At 47.9% G+C, this 19,316-nt stretch overlaps 1 protein-coding gene across 1 annotated transcript; it reads left to right on the forward strand.

The window, feature by feature from the left end:
* The first annotated feature begins 1,179 nt into the window (after positions 1–1,179).
* Mrap (melanocortin 2 receptor accessory protein) lies at positions 1,180–18,474 on the forward strand. The gene is made up of 3 exons (XM_046439152.2): positions 1,180–1,538; positions 15,348–15,447; positions 17,931–18,474. Exons 1-3 carry the CDS (start codon positions 1,433–1,435, stop codon positions 18,049–18,051), a joined length of 327 nt encoding a protein of 108 aa, XP_046295108.1. The 5' UTR covers positions 1,180–1,432; the 3' UTR covers positions 18,052–18,474.
* Positions 18,475–19,316: the final 842 nt, after the last annotated feature.

Consider the following 19,316-nt stretch of genomic DNA (forward strand, 5'->3'; position numbering starts at 1 on the left):
GTTATCTGAGCCAGACAAGGCGTGATGACAGAATCACAGCGGAGGAGGGGGCTGTGGGGATTGCTGATGTGTATCTGGGGGTTCAGAAGAACAGTGACTATCTGGGACTTTGACTGGTGTTTCATGGGACTGGGCCTCTATCCTGGAGGTGGGGGTGTCTCTGACATCTCTGGGCTTGTAAGTCAGATGCATCTATCAACCTGCATCAAAACTGAACTGAACTGAAACTTGGGAATTACTTGGCGTGAAAGGAACTCACCCCAGAAAACCAACCCAGACATCAGAAGTGCACAGAGCGGAGGAAACGGGAGTCTTCTTTGACTTTTTCAAGGGATTTTTCCCCTGTTGGCTCTGGGAAGCCAAGAGCTCACCCCTCCCCTCCCCGTCAGCTGAGGGGTGCCTTGGACAGAGCAGCCTGATCAGACCAGCAGAGCTGTGGTTAACTGGGTGGACGGTCCACACTCTCAATGCCCGGCTTAACTCTGGCAGTGTAGACCTGAATCCATAACCCCGGCAAGCGGGGAGATCACAAGAAAGGTCCCCTAAAACTGTACTCTGACGTCCTAATTCCCAAAAACAAAGTTCTGGGGCTCCTCTCACATTTCGGCCTTCTCATTCCAACACAGAGTGTTCCTCTTAGTACCGTCTAAGGGTCTTTGAAGAGCGAAGGAATCACTTTAGAGGGCAGCTCTCCAGAAACTCAGAACTCTTCCCAGTGTGTTGGCCAAGAGCTGAATCCTGGGAGGTTTTTGTCCATATAAACAGCCTCTTTACTTGGGACAAATGCAGCCGGCTGGTTGGTTCCTGGGGGTTTAGGAAAAGCAGAGAGCTACACTCTGCTATTTTGGTTTTAAGGGACTGGTTATACGTGTGCAAGGAACAGTTCAGGGCTGGCATCTCTCAACTCCTGCTCTCAGACACCGAATCCAAGCCAGGGACTTGCTGATTGCTTAATAGCACCAAGAGCTCTCCATGCCGTCAAGGGCACTGTCAGGCTTCCGCTAATGGCTTTATTAACTTTTCAATTACTGAAGGCAAAAAGTGATTGTCCTCTCCAGCCCTTTGGGCGTCTTCTCTTTCGAGAGGCCCCAGCGTCTGTCTTCTGCCCAGCTCCCCTCCTTCTGCTGTGGGGCCATCTAGAGCTGCACTGGAAATCTGATCTCTGGCTGTTCTGCTCTGCTTGCTTTGGAGCTGCATCAAGTGGGGGCAGGATGGGAGGCCCTGCTTGTAGGCTGAACATGTCAGGCACACCCCCCTGACCTTTCATCCAGCACAGCGGCTCTGATAAGTGGGCAGGCCTTGTGCCTGGAGACCCACAGACACACTTGGATGATTCCTACAGAAATCAGTTAAGCAATCTCCTTCCAGAGGCCCAGAGCCCCATTCTGGATGTGAGCCACTGGAAGGACGCTGCCTCGCCAGTGCCACAATCATGGCCAACGGGACAAACACATCCTCCCCGTACTACAGCTATGAATACTACCTGGACTACCTGGACCTCATTCCTGTAGACGAGAAGAAGCTGAAAGCCAACAAACGTGAGTCGAAACTGGGAAAGGAGGCCAGGCAGAGGCTGGGGGTCCACTGGGAACTCCGGCCTTTTTTTCTTCTTATTTACTCTAGCAGATGTCAGGGTAAGCAGCAGTGGGACCATGCACACACAATGAATGGGAGTCAAATTGTGTTTGTAATCTTCTGTAACAAGTTTGTAGTGTTAATCTGCCGCAAAATCAAGAATTTTTTTTTTTTTGGTGGGGGAGGGTACCAGGGATTGAACTCAGGGGCCCTTGACCACTGAGCCACAGCCCCAGCCTTATTTTCTATTTTATTTAGAGACAGGGTCTCACTAAGTTGCTTAGCACCTCACTTTTGCTGAGGCTGGCTTTGAACTCTCAATCCTCCTACCTCCCCTCAGCCTCCCAAGCTGCTGAGTTTGCAGGTATGCGCCACCGCACACAGCCACAATATTCTGTTAAGACAGATTCCTTGATCAAGTTTCATTTGTCTGGGGTTCTAATAATCTCAGTGAGTTTCTTCAAATTGCAGCTTGCTTTTTCCATTGTCTCTATTTAGATTTGGGAGAGGTCTTCTCTCTACCTCTAAGATATATGATGTAATTCCTGGGGAAATGCAAACTGGTATATAATCTTCATGGTCTCAGGGAGGATAAACGTGAGTTAACATTCTTTGCTTTTCTCCTGGGTAACTTGGCACTTTGTGGACAATCTGATCTGTCCAGCTACTCAATCAAGATAACAAAGTCAGCCAAGGAAATGAGAATAAGAAACAAAACCCAGGAACAGGGAGTCCACAGAAGGAAACCTGCCCTCTGCCTATCCAGTCAGAAACCTCGGGTTCCTTGGCTATTTCCCACAGTACAATCACGTTGTATCTGTCTCGAAAAGTAAATGAAGTCACCAAGCTTATAGGAAAGCCAAACAAATTAACCTCCAAAGAAATCTTTCTTAAAACAGTTTTCTTCAGAAGTCTCAGTTTCTTAGATCAGTTCCAACTTGACTAGAGGGTCACAGAGGCAAACCCTAGGATGGAGGAGAGCTTTGAACCCACAGAGACTTGCTCCTCTAGGAATTATGACCCCTGTGTAGGTCTCCGGTGCCTCAGTCTTGGTGTCTAATCTGAACTTAATTTCTATTTTTTTCTAGAAAAAGAAATGATGGGTTAGACAAAAATACCTCCCACAAGAATGCTTAAACCCTGAATAGGTCACTGTTGCATTTTGTCCTGGGGCCCAGGCCAGAAGATGGAAGTCCCCAGAAGGGGGTCACCTGGTCTCCAGGCCAGTTAGCTGGGATCTGCATCTTAGCCCCTCGCCAGCTGCGTGGCCTTGGGCGGGAACATGACTAAGGCTGGCCAGATTCAAGAGGAGAGAATCAGGTTCCATCTGTCAAGGGAAGAAGTGTTGAAATTCTGAGACAGTCTCTAATTCCCTTGGGGTGGGGAGACAATGGGATAGGGCAGGTTTCCAATTCTCTCTGTAACGTTTTAATTCTGGGTTTGTTTTTGTTTGTTTGTTTGTTTGTTTTTTGAAGCATCTGGATCAAATATGGCAACATGTTTAAGGGATACATAGATGTTGTCATTTTCTTCTATATTTTATCTATGTCTGAAATATTGTATTATTCAATTTTTTGAGATATATTTTTCAAGGTTAATAGGCTCTTAGTAAAAGATTCATACAATAAAACACTTTACCCCAACATTGAGGGGAAAAAAAAAAAAAACAACAATGTTAACATTTCCATGCCAACTAGGGTATGTCTGTGTCCCTGTCCCCCTGTGAACATGTATGCACACACACTCGTCACTCACACACTCGCTCGCTCACACACTTGCTCGCTCACACACTCCTGCTCTACACACTGTGTCTAATAGCTTCGTTCCAGACACTCCTGAGGGAAAGCCCAGAACTTTCCCGAATCAGCCCTCTCCTCCCAGAGCCTGTCTGTGACTGCATCAGGCAGGGGGCCCTGTGCATGGGCAAGGGCCGTCCTTGCTGTCAGCTGGGGAGGACAGGACCTTGAGTTTGTAGAAAGCTATGCTGTCTGCTAGTGACGACAGCTTTATGCTCTGGGTGGTTTGAAAGAGTTTAAATATTTTGATGCAGTCCATTTTGACAGAAACCATTTTTCTTTGGGTGGGGGGTGTTCAGGGGTTGAACTCAGGGGCACTCAACCACTGAGCCACACCCCCAGCCCTATTTTGTATTTTATTTAGAGACAGCGTCTCACTGAGTTGCTTAGGGCCTTCGCTTTTGCTGAGGCTGGCTTTGAACTAACTCACAATCCTCCTGCCTCAGCCTCCCGAGCCTCTGGGACTGAGACCCTCTTCTTGACTGAGGGATTACACATAATATGAGACTTATCATCCCAACTACTCGGGAATCCAGCTGAGCAGCAGCAGGTACCCTCACATTAGTGCACACCGTGACCGCTGACCATCTCCAGAAAGCCATCCTTTCCCAAATTGAAACTTGGTACCTGTTAAACCTCCCCTGTCCCTGGCCACTGCCACCCTACTTTTGTCCCTGTGGATTTGACCATGCCAGGGACCTGTTGTGACTTACTGTTTGTGCATCTCTGACTCACATTGATGCCCCACTCCCCAGTGCAGTGGGATTTGGAGTCAGTGTCCTTGGGAGTGATTAGGTCATGAAGTGGAGCTCTCAAGAGGGGACTAGTGTCCTTGTAAAAGACCGGGGGGATCTCTTTCTCTCTCTCCTTCTCTCCCCCACCCCACACTACGGGGGAACGTAACCAGAAGAGTCCTTACCAGGCACTGTCCACATTGATCTTGGACTTCCCACCTTCTGGAACTATGAGAAGTGAATTTCTATTATTTAAGCCACCCAGACGGTGGCGTTTTAGTCACAGAGTCCACACTAACCGAGACAGGCCCTTATAAGTGGAAACATAGGCTATTGTCCTTTGTGACTGGCTTTTCTCACCTGGCATAATTCACGGTAACAAGGACCGCCCTCGAGGCAGGCCATGTTTCCTGTTTGTAGAGGCCTGTGTCAAAGGGAAAGACATTTTGAAAATAAACCACTTGCAGCAGTCACCACCACAAACGTCACCTTGAGCTCAGTCGTGTGTGGACACCAGACACACCCCCCCCACAGCAGGGTGCTGTAAAGCAGGCTGGCTGGTCTTCAGCGGGGACCATTCGTGGTGGCAGAGGGGATGGGGAATCCCCTAACCACAGGAACAGTAGCCACAGAGACTTGGCCACCAGAGCGATGAACTGGCATGGGAGCTCGCGTGCACCTCTCTGGCCGTCTTATCAGCTGTCCTGCTCCCACAGTTCACCGGCTTAGCCGGGGCTGGTGCCTCCTCCCCCAGCGCCTTTCCTCCTCAGCCTTGTCCAAATGAACAGGACCCGACCCCTTTGCCCTCTGGCCACCAGCCAGTCCCTCCACCCTGGTTGCCAAACTCCTGCCCCCTCCCCAGCTCTCCTTCTCTGGGTCCCTGTGGTCAGGCTGCGCACCATCGTCGTCTTCTGGAACTGTCTCTTCAGAAAACGTCAATCCGCAACAGGCTGTGTCCCTGTCCCCACCCCGGCCTGTGACTCTCGTCTTCATCTCCATCTCCATCTTCTCTCCTCCGTTGTTGGCGTCCAAAGGCTTGGGTCCTCCCCAGATCCACGTGTTCAAACCCCCAACAGGATGTGATGGCGTCAGGAGGCAGGGCCTTTGGAAGGTGACCAGGTCATGAGGGAGGGGACATCGTGAGCGGGATTGTGTCTGTATAAAGGGATGAAGAGTCAGGAGTTCCCCCTTCCACCGAAGGCACGTTCTCCCCACACCCTCCTCCTCCAGCCACACCCTGCCCACCCTCAGCTGCCACTCACTGGATCCATGAGGGGTCAAGGCTCTCACAACCCAATCCCTTCACGCCAAACCTTCTTGTCCTGTCTCATTCATGAGCTTTTGGGAGACACCTCACATCCAAGCCATAACAGCCACCCAGTTTGTGCATGTTGGTGTAGAAGCGCAAACAGACCACACCGGCCCACTGGCCCTCGAATGTACTCTGGGCTGTCCTGGTTGTACCACAGCAGGTTCCTCCTCCTGGGCACCTGGGCACCTGGAAACTGTCTCCTAATTCTGCTCTTTCTCTCCAAGCCGCCCAAACACGATCAGCTGCCCAAACCTGCGTCTTAGAGAAGGTTAGAAAATGTCCTGACTCTGGGCACCTAGCTAATCACAGCCACCCAGCTGGTGGCCCTCGAGCACGGCGGGCCCAGGTCCTCGGTGTCACTGTATAGACTCAGCTGTTGGCCCTCGGCCTTTCCCTGTCTCTGCCTTCCCCAATGAGCCTAAGCCCCCTCTTACTTGGGGCATTCCCTCTGAAACTTGGACTTATAACTTTAGTTTTCCATTCTCTCCAATGAAACCCACTTCCTCACCACACCAGAAACGCACGGTAGTTATTCCTACCTTTTTACCTTTGTTCACGTTTAATTCAACCATCAAAAAAACCTGCTAGACATTGCGCCGGGAGCTGGTGGTACAAGAGAAAAATAAATTCATGCCCTGGATTTTTTCATTAGCTTAATTTTGTTACTCTCACTTACTTTTTGATTACGTATTTCCACGTAGATCATCATGACATTCCTCTGCCAAATGCTTCATTAGGAAAACATAAGAAAATGATATTAGTACACCTGCAGCATTTCAGTGATTATTTCTTAGTGTCACTTACTACTCAGCTGTTACAGTTTGGATCTTGAATGTCACCCAAAGGCCCGTGTGTTGAAGGCTTGGTTTCCAGTCTGTGGCATCAGTGGGAGGTGGTAGAATCGTTAGGAATTGGGGTCTAGTGGAAGAAAGTTAGGTTACTGGGGACATCCTCTTGAAAGAGAAACTGGGAGCCTGGCCCTTTCCTGTCTTTATCTTTGCTTCTCAGCTGTTCCATCATATGTTCCTGACACACTGCACTGTGCTGCCACAGGCCTACAGCAACAGAGCCAAGCAACCAAATATTAAAACGTCTGAAATTGTCAGCTAATACAAACCTTTTCTCTTTTTAAGTTGATTATCTCAGGTATTTTGTCACAGTAATGGAAAGCTGACTAACACATCAGTCTAGATTCAACTTTCCCCATATGTGCTTATGAGCTATTTTTGACCAATCCACATGGATGGATAGCATCTGGTTGTTATGTTCCTTGAGTCTTTTTTTTTTATTCTAGAGGGGGCCTTTTTTGTAGAGGTCACTGATTTGATGGAGGTATCAAAAAGGCTACTCTGTATTTATCTTCATCATTCCAGTCAGGAGGGAGATACCATTAATAACCTACTAATCCATTAATGGTGTTGCACTGGAGATTTGTAAAGTTTGTCTGTGGAGCACAGAGAAGGATTCCCACAAGGGAAAGTCAGAGGTCTGGGGATTGATGGTCCCAAGGGCAAAAGTTATCTTCCTAGAGAAGGCGAGTCCCATGGGATCAACAAGGATGTGCCTGAATTTAAGATAAAGAGCTTTTCTAGGGTTGAGAACAGTCCCTGAACACTCCCATGGACAAAGTAGGTGTGTTCAGGAGGATGACAAGTGAGTTCTTTTTGTATAACAGAGTTGAGAGCTATAGGCCACACGGGGGCTGGATGTCATGGGCCAGTCTCAAAGGACTTCCCATCAGCCATAGGTGTCATCTAACACTATAGACAGGGAAGTGACAAGATCCAGTTGGCTTGCTATACATATTCCTCTGGTGAAAATAGAAAGTTTGATGGTGGATAACACCTGGGCAGGTGACGTAGTGGGGCTGGAAATTTAAAGTTGATAATAGTCTTTCCCTTGGGAGCTGACTGTCCAGGAAGCAGAGGCCAACTTACGTTAAGTATGCTACGGTGTTCTGAATTGGAAATGAACATAGGGGTACCAGGGTCCAAAGAGGCGCAGCCAGGTACTCACAGAGTGGAACTTAAAGCCCAGGTTCCAAAGCCTCCAGGTCTCTCCCCACGGTACTTGGAGTGAGAGTGGCAAATTCTCAACAGACTCCATGCTCCAGGGAATAGGAACCCGGCCCACATCTGGAGTGAGGCCTGATACATATAAAGCATGCAATAAATCTTTGTTGGATAAATAGAAACACGTGTGTAGCAGGCAGCTCCTGTATGTGGTCTTAACTTTCACAATGAATGTCTGTGTCAGTCACTGACCTACTGCTTCTCAGCTCTGAATACTGGGGAGAGATACATTGATAATTGACACCGAAAATATGCCCCTGTGACAAATGACAGGATTCCTTTAAGCACCTCTCCTTAAAGGAAGCACAACGTGCATTTCACAGGTCCAGGATCGGGAGGGGCAGTGCAGAGGGCAGGGCTGGGCAGGAGTCAGCAGGGTGGGCAGGAATACATCTGGTGAAGCCACTGGCTGGACCCTGGACCCCTGACATCTAGCAGCCTCAGTGTGGCAATAACCACTGTGTGGCCGTCTCAATGTGGAAACCACAGCCCTGTGTGGCCCCCACATAGCCACCTGTGGTCTATGATACACCATCAGACAGACTCCCGCTGAACACCCAGCCCCCCCGCCCACTGTCACTCTAGAAGGTTGTCTGTGGTTGGTCCCTCAGCTCCAGACTAGCTCAGGCCTGGCAAAGCCAACCAACATCTCTGCTATCTGGTGGCCAAACTACACCTTCTCTGAAGAGGTCTGAAGCCCTCCAAGGTTTGTCTCACATAGAATCTCATTATCTATGTGTTTTGTACTCTTTTTTTTTTCTTTTTGTGCCCTATGCATCAGTCATCTTCATGTAACTATAACAAAATACCTGAAGCAATTAACTTATAAAGAGAAAAATTTATTAGGTTCATGATTTTGGATGGTTCCATCCACGATCAGATGACACCATTGCTTTGGGCCTCTGGTGAGGGCAACAGATGGCAACGACAGGGAGCACCTGGTATGACAACCACTTACATACCATGAGCCAGGAAACAGAGAGAGGAAGAGGTCAGAGTCCCACAGTCCTCTTTGAGGGAATGTCCCCAGTAACCTAAGGACCTCCCACTAGGCCCCACCTCCTACAGGCCCACAGCACCTCTTAAGAGCACCACACTGAGGACCAACTTTTTAATGGGTGGGCCTTTGGGAGACACTACCCATATTCAAACCATAACAATATCGTGTTTTAAATGGCTTGACTTACCAATGTCATGTTTTCCCAGGTCATTCAATATTCTTGCACAAAATCTTTGTAAATGGCTTCATGATGTTCTCCAAGTTTGGATATATAGGGTGTTTTTAAGATTTTTCCTATTAAAACCATTCATCCTAAGGAGAGAAAACTTCTACCATTGTTGGGTATCAGTGAAGATGTCCTATAAACTTCTGTTCTCGGTATTTGAATTCCAGTAAGTTTACTAAAAATACAAAACTGGACATCTTTATTATCCATACTCTGTGGTACCTCTGTCCCTGTGTCACTTTTATTTTCCCAAATGATCAACAAAAGCTGAATCAGGCAGTCTCAGGAAGGGACCAGGTTTCCATAGTCTCCTTTGATGGCTTCAGAGGTAGGGTCAGGTGCACCCAGGCAGGGGGCATCATAGACAGCAGGTGACTCTCCTGCTGATACATTCAACTTTCTCTCACTTGGGTCCCCTCCCCAGCCTCAGAAAACCCGGCCCCCCAGTTCTGCAGGCTTCTCTGTAGCAGGCACATCAAAGACAGGAAGAAGCTGGGAGAGGAGTCACAGAGCCAGGAGGGCTTCAAGGTGGGGACCAAGAGGCAAAGCTCTGGCTCAGATCTTCTTATGAAAGGTCACCTGGGTCAACTGGTTGAAACATGGCAGACCAGGCTGGGTTTGACTCTTGCACTGAACAGAGAAGGAAACAAAATAGAGGAAAAATACCCAGGACTCGTGAGACAAGCAGGAAGGATTTTAAGATTTTTGTGATCGTGCCCATACACTGGAATATAGCCCATCATGGTTGGGACGTATAGAAAACATAACATGCTTGGGCCAACCAGGGCTGGGTCCAAGGCCACAGCTGACCTTTCCCAGGGAAAGCTCAAAACCTGGTGTGATTCTGTTCACAGGCACTTTCAGCCTTGTGATTTTCGACATGGCTTCTGGTTGTTTTGTGGAGAGAAAAAGGGTCTCCCCAGCTGTTAACAAGGTGGAACACGCAGATTCGATTACTGAGACCCTGCCTGAATTGACGAACTGTATGTTTGACTGCCTGTGCCGCTAAGCTTCCAGGAAAACCAATCCCATATTCCAGTTTTATAGTAACAAAACAGATTTTCTAACAAGATGTGCCTCCAGCTCCCGGGCTAAAGCTCCCTTGGAGACAGCAGCGAGATGGCTGGGCTCCCCTTTAGGAGTGTGGCTGTGTTGCTGGGCTCTCTACTCTTGGGTCCGTCCATGTGGTGCCTCTCTTTAATTACGGGTTAGGAGGGACGTGTCATAGTTCATATTGAGGCCTGTTGATGTGCTGCCTCTGGCAGCTTAGTAATGTGGCCTGCTCATCTGCTACTCCAAGAGCTGGGAGCAGCAGAAGGAAAACACACCAATAATCAATCTCTTCTGAACACAAAGAGTCTCTTCTGAGTGCAAAGAATTCAATGAACAGACTGAACCAAGTCCGGCCTACAACCTTCCTCGCATTCAGAGTAATGTTTCAGGGCCCGACTTTACCATGGCCTCAATCTCTTCAGCCAGTGGTGCATCCCCTGGGCGTGACACAGTAGTGATTTTCAACCCAAGAAGACCCAATTTTTTGCCGGGCACAATGGCTCCCACCTGTAATCCCAGAGGCTCGGAGGAGAGGATCCTGAGTTCAACGCCAGCCTCAGCAATGGCAAGGCACTATGCAACTCAGTGAGACCCTGTCTCCAAATAAAATTCAAAATAGGGCTGGGGATGTGGCTCAGTGGTTGAGTGCCCCTGAGTTCAATCCCTGGTACTCTCTACCCGTGGAAAAATTGGAAAAAAAGAGAGAGAGAGAGAGAGAGAGAGAGAGAGAGAGAGAGACCCAAGTTTTTAGTTCTGCAAATATTTCAGTGGAAACTAACGCAAGTTCATTAAAATGGAAATGGTTGGAAATCAATCTAAAGCTTATATATCCTTTACATATGTGTGTGTGTGTGCACGCGTGTGTGTGCATGCACACGTGTGTGTGCATGCACGCCTGTGCGTGTGTGTTTCTTTTGGGGGGGCACCAGAGATTGAACTTGGTGGTACTCGGCCACAGAGCCACACCCCCAGCCCAATTTTGTGTTTTATTTAGAGATAGGGTCTCACTGAGGTGCTTAACACCTTATCGTTGCTAAGGCTGGCTTTGAACTCGTGATCCTCCTGCCTCAGCCTCCCAAGTCTCTGGGATTACAGGCATGCACCACCACACCTGGCCCTTTATATATTTTTAACATAGAAGAAAATATATATACTTTCAAACACTGTAATCACTCACCAATTACTTTCCTCAAAAGAATAGAAAATTCTAAAATCATAATATTTATTTCAAAGGCACCATAAGAAGTATATTTATTGATCAACTTATGATTTTTATAGGTGTCCTATACGTAGGGCAGCAGGATATACTGGCTTAAAGAGATACCAGAATGTTTACCTCTGAATAAATTTGTGTTGAAGTGCCCTCTAGGAGGAGGTGCAGCTGCTGAATGATTCTGTTATTGCTCAAAACTTTCTTTTAACCCTTTTTAATGACACTTACAGCACATTCCATGAAATAACTATGGTGGTAAATTTTTTATATCTTTTGAGAATGGATTGCTTCCTGGAATTACTTTAGATATACTCAAAAGTAAATCAGATAAACGAAATGGGTGATTAAACTGATTGATGTTTCTAGGAGTCAAAATGCAATAAGATCTCATAATGTAGCAAATTGTGTGTTTGTGTGTGTGTGGGTGTGGGTGTGTGTGCGCAGTGATCTACAAACTAGCCCTTGAAAGTAATCTTAACAGAGGAGTCCTGTAAATTCTTGATCAATAAATGAATTTTAGGAAATTTCTCTCTCTGTGACAGAGAGAGGGTGCCTATTTTGAAGGTCAGCCTTCACTTGGGTTTTTGGTCCTGGCGTTACCAACTCCATTTTTTCACTGACTTGGAAAAGGACGTTGATGATGGCTGGCAGAGTAGCTGATGAAACAGAAGTTGATTTCTCTCTTATGTAAAAGTCTGCCAGACTGGGTTGGTGAATGAGCTCCATGAAATCCTGGGGAACCAGCTTCTCCCCAGCTCATTACGCTGCCACCCAAGGCACATCCCTCAGGTCCCAAGCCAAGCTCCTACTCACATCCACGATAAGTAGCAAAATGGCGTGGAGGAATAAGAAAGGACACAAGGGACCAGAAGTCTAGCAGTCTCTGGAGGAAGGGTTCCTCTCACGTCTCCTTGGCCATAACCTTATCAATGGTCCTGTCTGGTTGAAAAGGAGACTTGTGAGATGTAGTCTCACCCCAGACAGCCATGTGCCCACTGGAAAGCAAGGGTCCATCACAATGGCGGCACACAGAAGCGGACAGCAGGACCAACAGCCATCAGTCTGGGCCATAATTACTTTGGCTCATACCTTACACTTTAGTGAGCTTGAAGGAAGCAGTACTATCACTTGCGGCAAAACCCTCTGAACAGAAACAATAATTTTAGTTCTATTTATAAATCATTTCACATCACTGAACAAGAAACTGCGCCACGTGCATTACACATACACATCACTCTGTTTAATCCTCCCAACACCTAATCTAATAGGTACTGTCATCCCACCTTACAAGTGAACAGATTCAGAGATGGGAAAATCTCGGATTGCCTGAGGCGACACAGCTAAGGAATGGCCCTCAGAATTGGAACTCAAAGTTCCACACCTCCAAAGTTGGGCTTTTGTCACACCGTCATTCCCCCAGTAAGAGGAAGATCTTGAAGTGGATCTCCTAGGCCTCCAGGACCCAAATGTTAGTAGCTAAAGCTGAGATTGAGTGGTTTTCACGCAACAAAACTGAAGTGCCCACCGAGTAGGAAACTTAATGGGGGTCATTTGTTAGGACCAAGTTCGGAGGAGAAATCCCTCAAGGCGAAGCAAATGGAAGCCAGGCCATGTCACCCAGAGCCTTTTCTTGTCACTCCACTGTTGATGTCTAATGCTTCTCATTCCACCACTGTTTACCAGGAGACCAAGGAGGGAAAAGAAAAGGGGGGAGAGGGGAGGGAGGAAAGGAGAAGAGGATGGGGGGGGAGAGAGAGAAGGAGAAACGGAGAGGGAGGAGAGGGACGAACAAGAGGGGACAGGGAGGTGGCGAGGACAGGAGGGGAGGAGAGGGAGGAAGTTTTCCATAAATGGGCCAGTTTCACCATCAAGCCAGCCTGGGACTCTGTGAGAAAACAACCCGTGGATGTTAGAACCTCCCCAAACTGGGAAATGACAGTTTTTGCTCTTGGAACAAAATGTTCTCTCCCAGCACTTGGAGAAAAGGGCTTGCATTTTTTTGGTTGCCTTTTTTCAAAAGAACACGATGAAAACAAATTTAGTACAGAAAATAAGGAGTGGCTACTGATCATCTTTCGGTGTGGCAAAAATTTAAATCTCACTCATCTGAACACACTGTGCTTTGAAAGGTGGAGCCTCATTTCCCCTCAGTATCTGGGGATAGTGACAAGAACTGAGGCAGATGAGGGTGAGCCTGAGAGAAGGGAGCGCTCGGCTGTTGAAATCTGTTTCCTAAGAGTCCTGGCAGAACTCACCTGGGGGTGAACGACCTCCAATCCTGCACTGTTTTGATGGAGGAGAAAAAAGCATTAGTGTCCGCAGAAATCTAAAATATCCTTACTGAATACAATCTCAAGCCAAATTTTCAGAAAAAAAACATGCACTTTTGTACTTGGAAAGCTATGAAGTAAATGGCAGCTCTCTGGGAATGGAGAATTAATGCACAGTGAGCTGGCAAGTCCTCGAGCTCTGGACACGTGGTGTCATTTCTACTTTCTAGGAGTCCAGGGGTCCCCCAAGCAGCTTAATGTTCTTGGGTGCCACCATGGGCTTCTCAGCTCAAGGAGAGATAGAAAAGACGTGAGAGCCAGCCTGGTGTTTGGCATCCGTCCTTTCCTGGAGTGTAGACCCCGAGTGGCTGATGTGTCACCAGCCAGTAGGCTCCTGATTCCTATTGTAAGTGCGGCAGCTTTTCATGAGACCTTTTTTTGTTGTTGTTGTTCTTTTGGTAACAGGGATTGAACCCAGGGGCGCTCAACCACGGAGCCAGCCCTGTTTTGTATTTTATTTAGAGACAGAGTCTCGCTGAGTTTCTTGGGGCCTTGCAGAGTTGCTGCGGCTGGCTTTGAACTCGCGATTCTCCTGTCTCAGCCTCCTGAGCTGCTGGAATTACAGGTACGCACCCATTAGACCATTTTCAACGTTAATGGTTAGGGTCCAGGATCACTCATAATTACAAGTCCTCCGTTTCTCCCTCTACCTTCTGAGTTGTGGAGGGCAGAGATGACCCCCTGTACTCAGGTACCACCCCCCTACATGCATAGATTCAACCAATCAAGACTGAAAATGCTTGAAAAAAATCCCATCTCTATTAAAAATGTGCAGACTTTCCTCTTGTGCTTATTACCTGAACAATATAATTATTTACTATATAATTTGATATAAATTTATTATATGGTAATATATATTTATTATATAATTACTAAATGCTATTATAGGATTAAAATTGTACTGGGTATTGTAAGTAATCTGGAGATGATTCTAAGTGGATAGATAGCATGACGTGGGTTGATGATATACAAATACTGTGCTACTTCAGATAAAGGACTTGGGCATCCAAGGATTTCAGTATCTATAGGGGGTCTGAAACCAGTCCTCCATGCATTTCAAGGAATGGTGATTCCATCAGTCACACCTAGAGCTCCACCTCCATGTCTGTTTGGCTCACAAATCTCTAACACTCCATTCATTCCTTCGGTTGCTTGTTCTTTCTCCCATTCATTTGTTCACCCATTAAATAATCATCCAGGAAAAAAGAAAAAACCCACCCTACTGGTAGCAAACGGTTCCCCAGCAACTTACACCATCTTCTTGACCTGGAGCTCCAGAGAAAGGCACCACTTGCCCCGCCAGGTCCTGCCGGGTCTAGAAGAGCTGGTCCTGCCGGGTCTAGAAGAGCTGGTCCTGCCGGGTCTAGAAGAGCTAGGCCTGTTTCTGGGTTTCCCTTTGCTGGAGCATAGTGGCTGCAAAAGGGTTTCTTCTCCCTACACTGCCCAGAGGTGAGCTTTTCCACCTGAAAAAGGAGACTACTTCCCTAGTCCCTGACCTGGGCAGGTTGCCCAGGGAAGGCCTCAGCTGACCACCTCAGAGCACCGAGGCCTTGGCCCTCCATGGACACCACAGCCCAGGGCACATCATCCTCTAGGTCTCTGCCTCATGGGGCCTCTGACACCACTCCCCATGAGGCTGGTCACCAAGGCCATGGAGCTGCCCACAGCCCTTTCTTCTCCCTTCCCAGGGAGAGAAGGAAGAAAAACCAATCCTTGAGGACCGCTCCTCTGAGTAGCAATATCTAAGAAGCAGATCTACAGGGTGTCGCAGGATTGTATTAACTACTTTCCTTCAACAATCAGCTAATTACCCAGTGGCTAGTTGCCCTGGAAAAAAAAAATGCCTACTTCCCTACTTTACTGTTCTTTCCCAAGGTCTTTCCTGGAAAACCTTCCATAGGCCAGTGGCTGAGAGGTGAGACTAGAGAACAGTTCCACTCAGGGCCATAGTGCGGTACCTGGACTCCCTGTTTCCCCTCACTGTTGGTTATGGTTGATGGCAAACTGACCTCAAGAACATCCTGTTCCTCTTGCAGATGCTATTGTCATCGCCTTTTGGGTGAGCCTGGCTGCTTTTGTGGTGCTCCTCTTCCTCATTCTGCTCTACATGTCCTGGTCGGGGTCCTCACAGATGAGGTAAGTGGGAGGGGGAGGGCATTCTGGGAACTCAGACGCTAAAGAGCAGTGGCATAGAATATTGATGCAGCAGAACAGGAACAGAGGGCCGAGTCCAACCACAACATGACGGACAGTTGTGCACCACATAACAAGGTGTTCTTCAACAAAGAAAGGTGGTGGATCCATGAGAGTATGTCTCCTGGTTATCTGGTAGACAGTCTAGTGTGTGTTGAGTACTCTCTGAGGATTGCATGACAATAAAACTGCCTAATGACCCACTTCTCCAAATGTGTCCCCATGGTTAAGCAACTTGACTATGCCTTAAAGACATCTAAGTAAAAGAAGGCAGACACAAAAGATGACGTATTGTGTGACTCCATTTATGTGAAATGTCCAGAATAGGCAAAATCCATAGAGATAGAAAGCAAACTGGTGGTTGTCTAGGGCTGGAGAAGGCAGGGGAAGTGAGGGATTGCTTATGGGTTCCTTTGTGGGGGATGATAAAACTGTTCTAAAATTAGATTATGGCCACAGATGCACAACCGTGAATTATACATTTAAGTGGGTGAACTTTACCACATGTAAAATATATCTCAATTCAGTTTAAAAAGGTAACAAAATGATACCATGTGCCCCTTAAGTGTTGCCAACCAGATTAACAGGAAAATGCAACCTTAGATGAGGCACTGTGAGTACTATCTCCTATTGAATCCCGTATGTGTGCCTCAGTGTTGGTTGCATTGGAGACAAAATCTAGGAGCTTCAAGCAGTAATTAGAACCCAGCTCATCTGAATCTTGCCTCATGCTAGTCAACTGGCCTGCAGGCTGATGGGATCAGGGTGGGCAATGGACCCAGTGAAAGCCCATCTAGAAGCTGGCCGGTGGCTGTGTGGCCTGTCTGATGCCCAGTTTCAAATTTGGAATCAGGAACCCAAGAGATGGACTAGGTACGATGGCTGTGGCACTGAGTGGTCCAGTTGGACGACTGGGCTGTGCACCTCTGTGGACCATGACAGCCATATGGGTAGTCCTTGAGGAGCAAGACCACTCAAAACTCCAGGAGCTAGCCAGCAGAGACGGGCAGAGCTGCTGCTGAGATAGGAAGAGAGGAGGGGTCTTGGTGCCCCTAAAAGAACCAACCCCTACACCTGATGGGGTCCCTGGTCAGCTCCTGTGAGGAACCTGTGGACTGATGCATTGTAAAAGGGCCTCTGTTTCTCTCCCGCCCCCCATTTTACCTCCCACCCTGCCCTCAGATGCTAATTCCCCCTGTCTACACTCACCAGGTCATTTCTGGCTGGGAGGCAGGGACTAGTTTTGTGTGTGTGTGTGTGTGTGTGTGTGTGTGTGTGTGTGTGTGTGGTGCTGGGGGTTGAACCCAAGACCTTGTGCATGTGGAGCAAGCACTCTACCAATTGAACTACATCACCAGCCAAGGGTCCAGCTTTTGAGCAGTGAAGAAATCCCTTCTTTTCTTTCAAAATTTAGAACTCATATTACATTTAAGCATATTTTACCCTGAGACACTTGGGGATAAACTAAGGAAATCACTTTTCTTTTCTGCTCCTCTGAGGTGTCTTGCAGCAGGCCCTCCCTATGCCTAGGAAACTTTGCAAGGATTGCCTGTAATCCTCCTGGTGGAAAGTCCCCTGGTCTGGGGGGCACACCGGGGCCTCTACAGAGCCCAGTGCCAGTGGACAGCACAGTCTTTGGGCTACAGTTTTACAGGGGCGAATTCATGTTGTTTAGCCCTCACGGCACCATGTAACAGACACGGAATACCCAGGGCAGCAAAGACGATCCTTAGTAAGATTTAGGAATGAGAGGTACTCCCCGAGGAGTCACTCTTTCCATGTAGAAGAAAGGAATAAAGGAAGAGAGGAAGAAATGAAAGGCTGTCTTATGCTGAGGTTTCTGAAATGAGGGGCCTCTACCTCCATGGGCTCCTGTCCTGTGTTCTTCATCTAAGTGAACATAATAGCACATTGAAACTTGACCTCTAGCTTAGGCAGCGGCCCCCACATGCCTCACTTCACCCTGATGATACCTGTAGGGCACCTACTATCCTATTTTGTGGAAGATACCCAAGCCAGGTGGGAAGTGGTGGCTGGGGCACATGCCAGGCAGCGCGTCCACTGCCCCTACACCTCTGGGCAGAATACAGGGAGGATGGACTTCTTATCTCAGATACAAGTTGGCTTGGGTATGGATCTAAGCAGAGCTTATTCATACCAGTGGCTGAATGGAAGGTGAATCTGCTCTAGGCCCCTGGAAATGAGATCAAGAGGAAGTAACCTTGAGGGAGAGACTGAGGCCTCCTTCCTGACAAAGCACTTCCTGTCTTCTCAGAAATCTGTAATGGATTCAGTGACCCCTCCCCTACTCCATGGGCCTTCCCTATGGCCCTGGGCAGGCACGATGACGGGTGACAGGAAGGCAGCACAGGTGAGAAATGCTTTCGGCCAGCTCCTTTGATGTCTCCCATTTGCTCTGTCCACAGGACCGGCCCCCAGCATCACCAAATGTGCCCATGGAATCACAGCCTCAACCTCCCCTCCTGCCTTAGGAGGGCCTCCCACGGGGCAGTAGAGACACCAGGAAGCAGAGCTGGGGCTGAGTAGTGGCTACAGCACGAGAGTCCCTCTGCCTCATCCCCGTGGTTCCCACAGATCTCCTCTGGGAACAGGACCTGGATGGGTGTCCCCCTGACATCAGGATCAAGTACAGTGAGCCTGGAGACAGAACCTCTCAATTAACCACAATCATGGCTGAGTGAACTGGTAATGCTGAACCAACCTGGACACACATGTTGCCTTTTCAAAGCTTGTTTACATGTAGCAGAAAGTGATCAGGTCAACGACTCTATCAGGAGGCACATCATGAGCATCTGTCAAAGACTTGCATATGGCTCCTCTGGCATAGAGAAGTCATCACAGACATGGCTGATTTTATTTACCATACTTAATCTGCTCACTTCTTACTTTGGCTTTAAGAGGAGTAGGAAAATAAAATATGCATGAATTAAAAGTCCTTACTGACCCCTACCACTGTGCCTGCCCCTCTGTGAATACTGCCTGCGTGCACTTGATCCATCTACACCTTTGTTAGGACACTGGGGAGGCCTGCACAGTACTCGTGTGTCCTCCACTACTAAGATGTGGTGGCATCTCCTTTGCCAGCCAGCTGGCCAGGTCATGTTCTCCTCCTCAGTTTTTCAACACAGTGCCCAAGAGGTCTCCCCTGCAGGGAGGCAGTGCCTGTGCCCAAGGGAAGCAAAGCAGACTCCATGTTCACAGAGGGCCTCAGCCATGCTGAGGCTGGCAGGTGGAGTCCCACTCCAGATGCCACTTGTGCCCATGGATCTGAGATCCCCGAGCTTCTAGTCCTCTAGTACCCTGCATCACTGGCCTGGAGAAGAGGCAGAATCATGCAACAAGGTCCTAAAAACCCACTTGTGCCACCCAGAACTTTTAGGTAACGAGTTGGTGAGTTTTAGTTTTAAAATAATTTTTTCTTTCACAGGAGTATTTAAAATACAGCTGTCCTTTGAAATCCTTGGGGGGTTGGTTCTAGAACCCCTCAAGGAGGCCAAAATCTACAGAGGCTCAGGTTGCTTCTGTAAAATGTATTTGCATATAACTTACTTATATCCTCCCATACTTGTGATACCTAACAGTGCAAATGCTAGGAAACAGCTTTTCCACGGGGCTGTTCAGAGAATGACAGGAAGTCTGTACATGATCAGTACAGATGCAATTCTTAGCTGAATTCGTGGTCCAGGAACCTGCAGATCCAGAGAACTGGCTGTACTTATGGTTCAGTGTTTTGAGTTATAGGTCTTGGTAAAGACCTTGTACAATCTATTCTCTACAAAGTGAGACTCTCC

This window comes from Marmota monax, unplaced genomic scaffold, assembly GCF_021218885.2.
Source record: "Marmota monax isolate L192 unplaced genomic scaffold, Marmota_monax_Labrador192_F-V1.1 WCK01_AAM20220418_F8-fsc00125, whole genome shotgun sequence".
NCBI classification, from domain to species: Eukaryota; Metazoa; Chordata; class Mammalia; order Rodentia; family Sciuridae; genus Marmota; species Marmota monax.

Excerpts from the sequence above, each read along its gene's own strand:
- Mrap (XM_046439152.2), top strand. The coding sequence starts at position 1,433 with ATGGCCAACGGGACAAACACATCCTCCCCGTACTACAGCTATGAATAC. Across the intron at positions 1,539-15,347 it reads GAAGCTGAAAGCCAACAAAC|ATGCTATTGTCATCGCCTTT; the intron begins GTGAGTCGAAAC and ends TTCCTCTTGCAG. Across the intron at positions 15,448-17,930 it reads TCGGGGTCCTCACAGATGAG|GACCGGCCCCCAGCATCACC; the intron begins GTAAGTGGGAGG and ends CTCTGTCCACAG.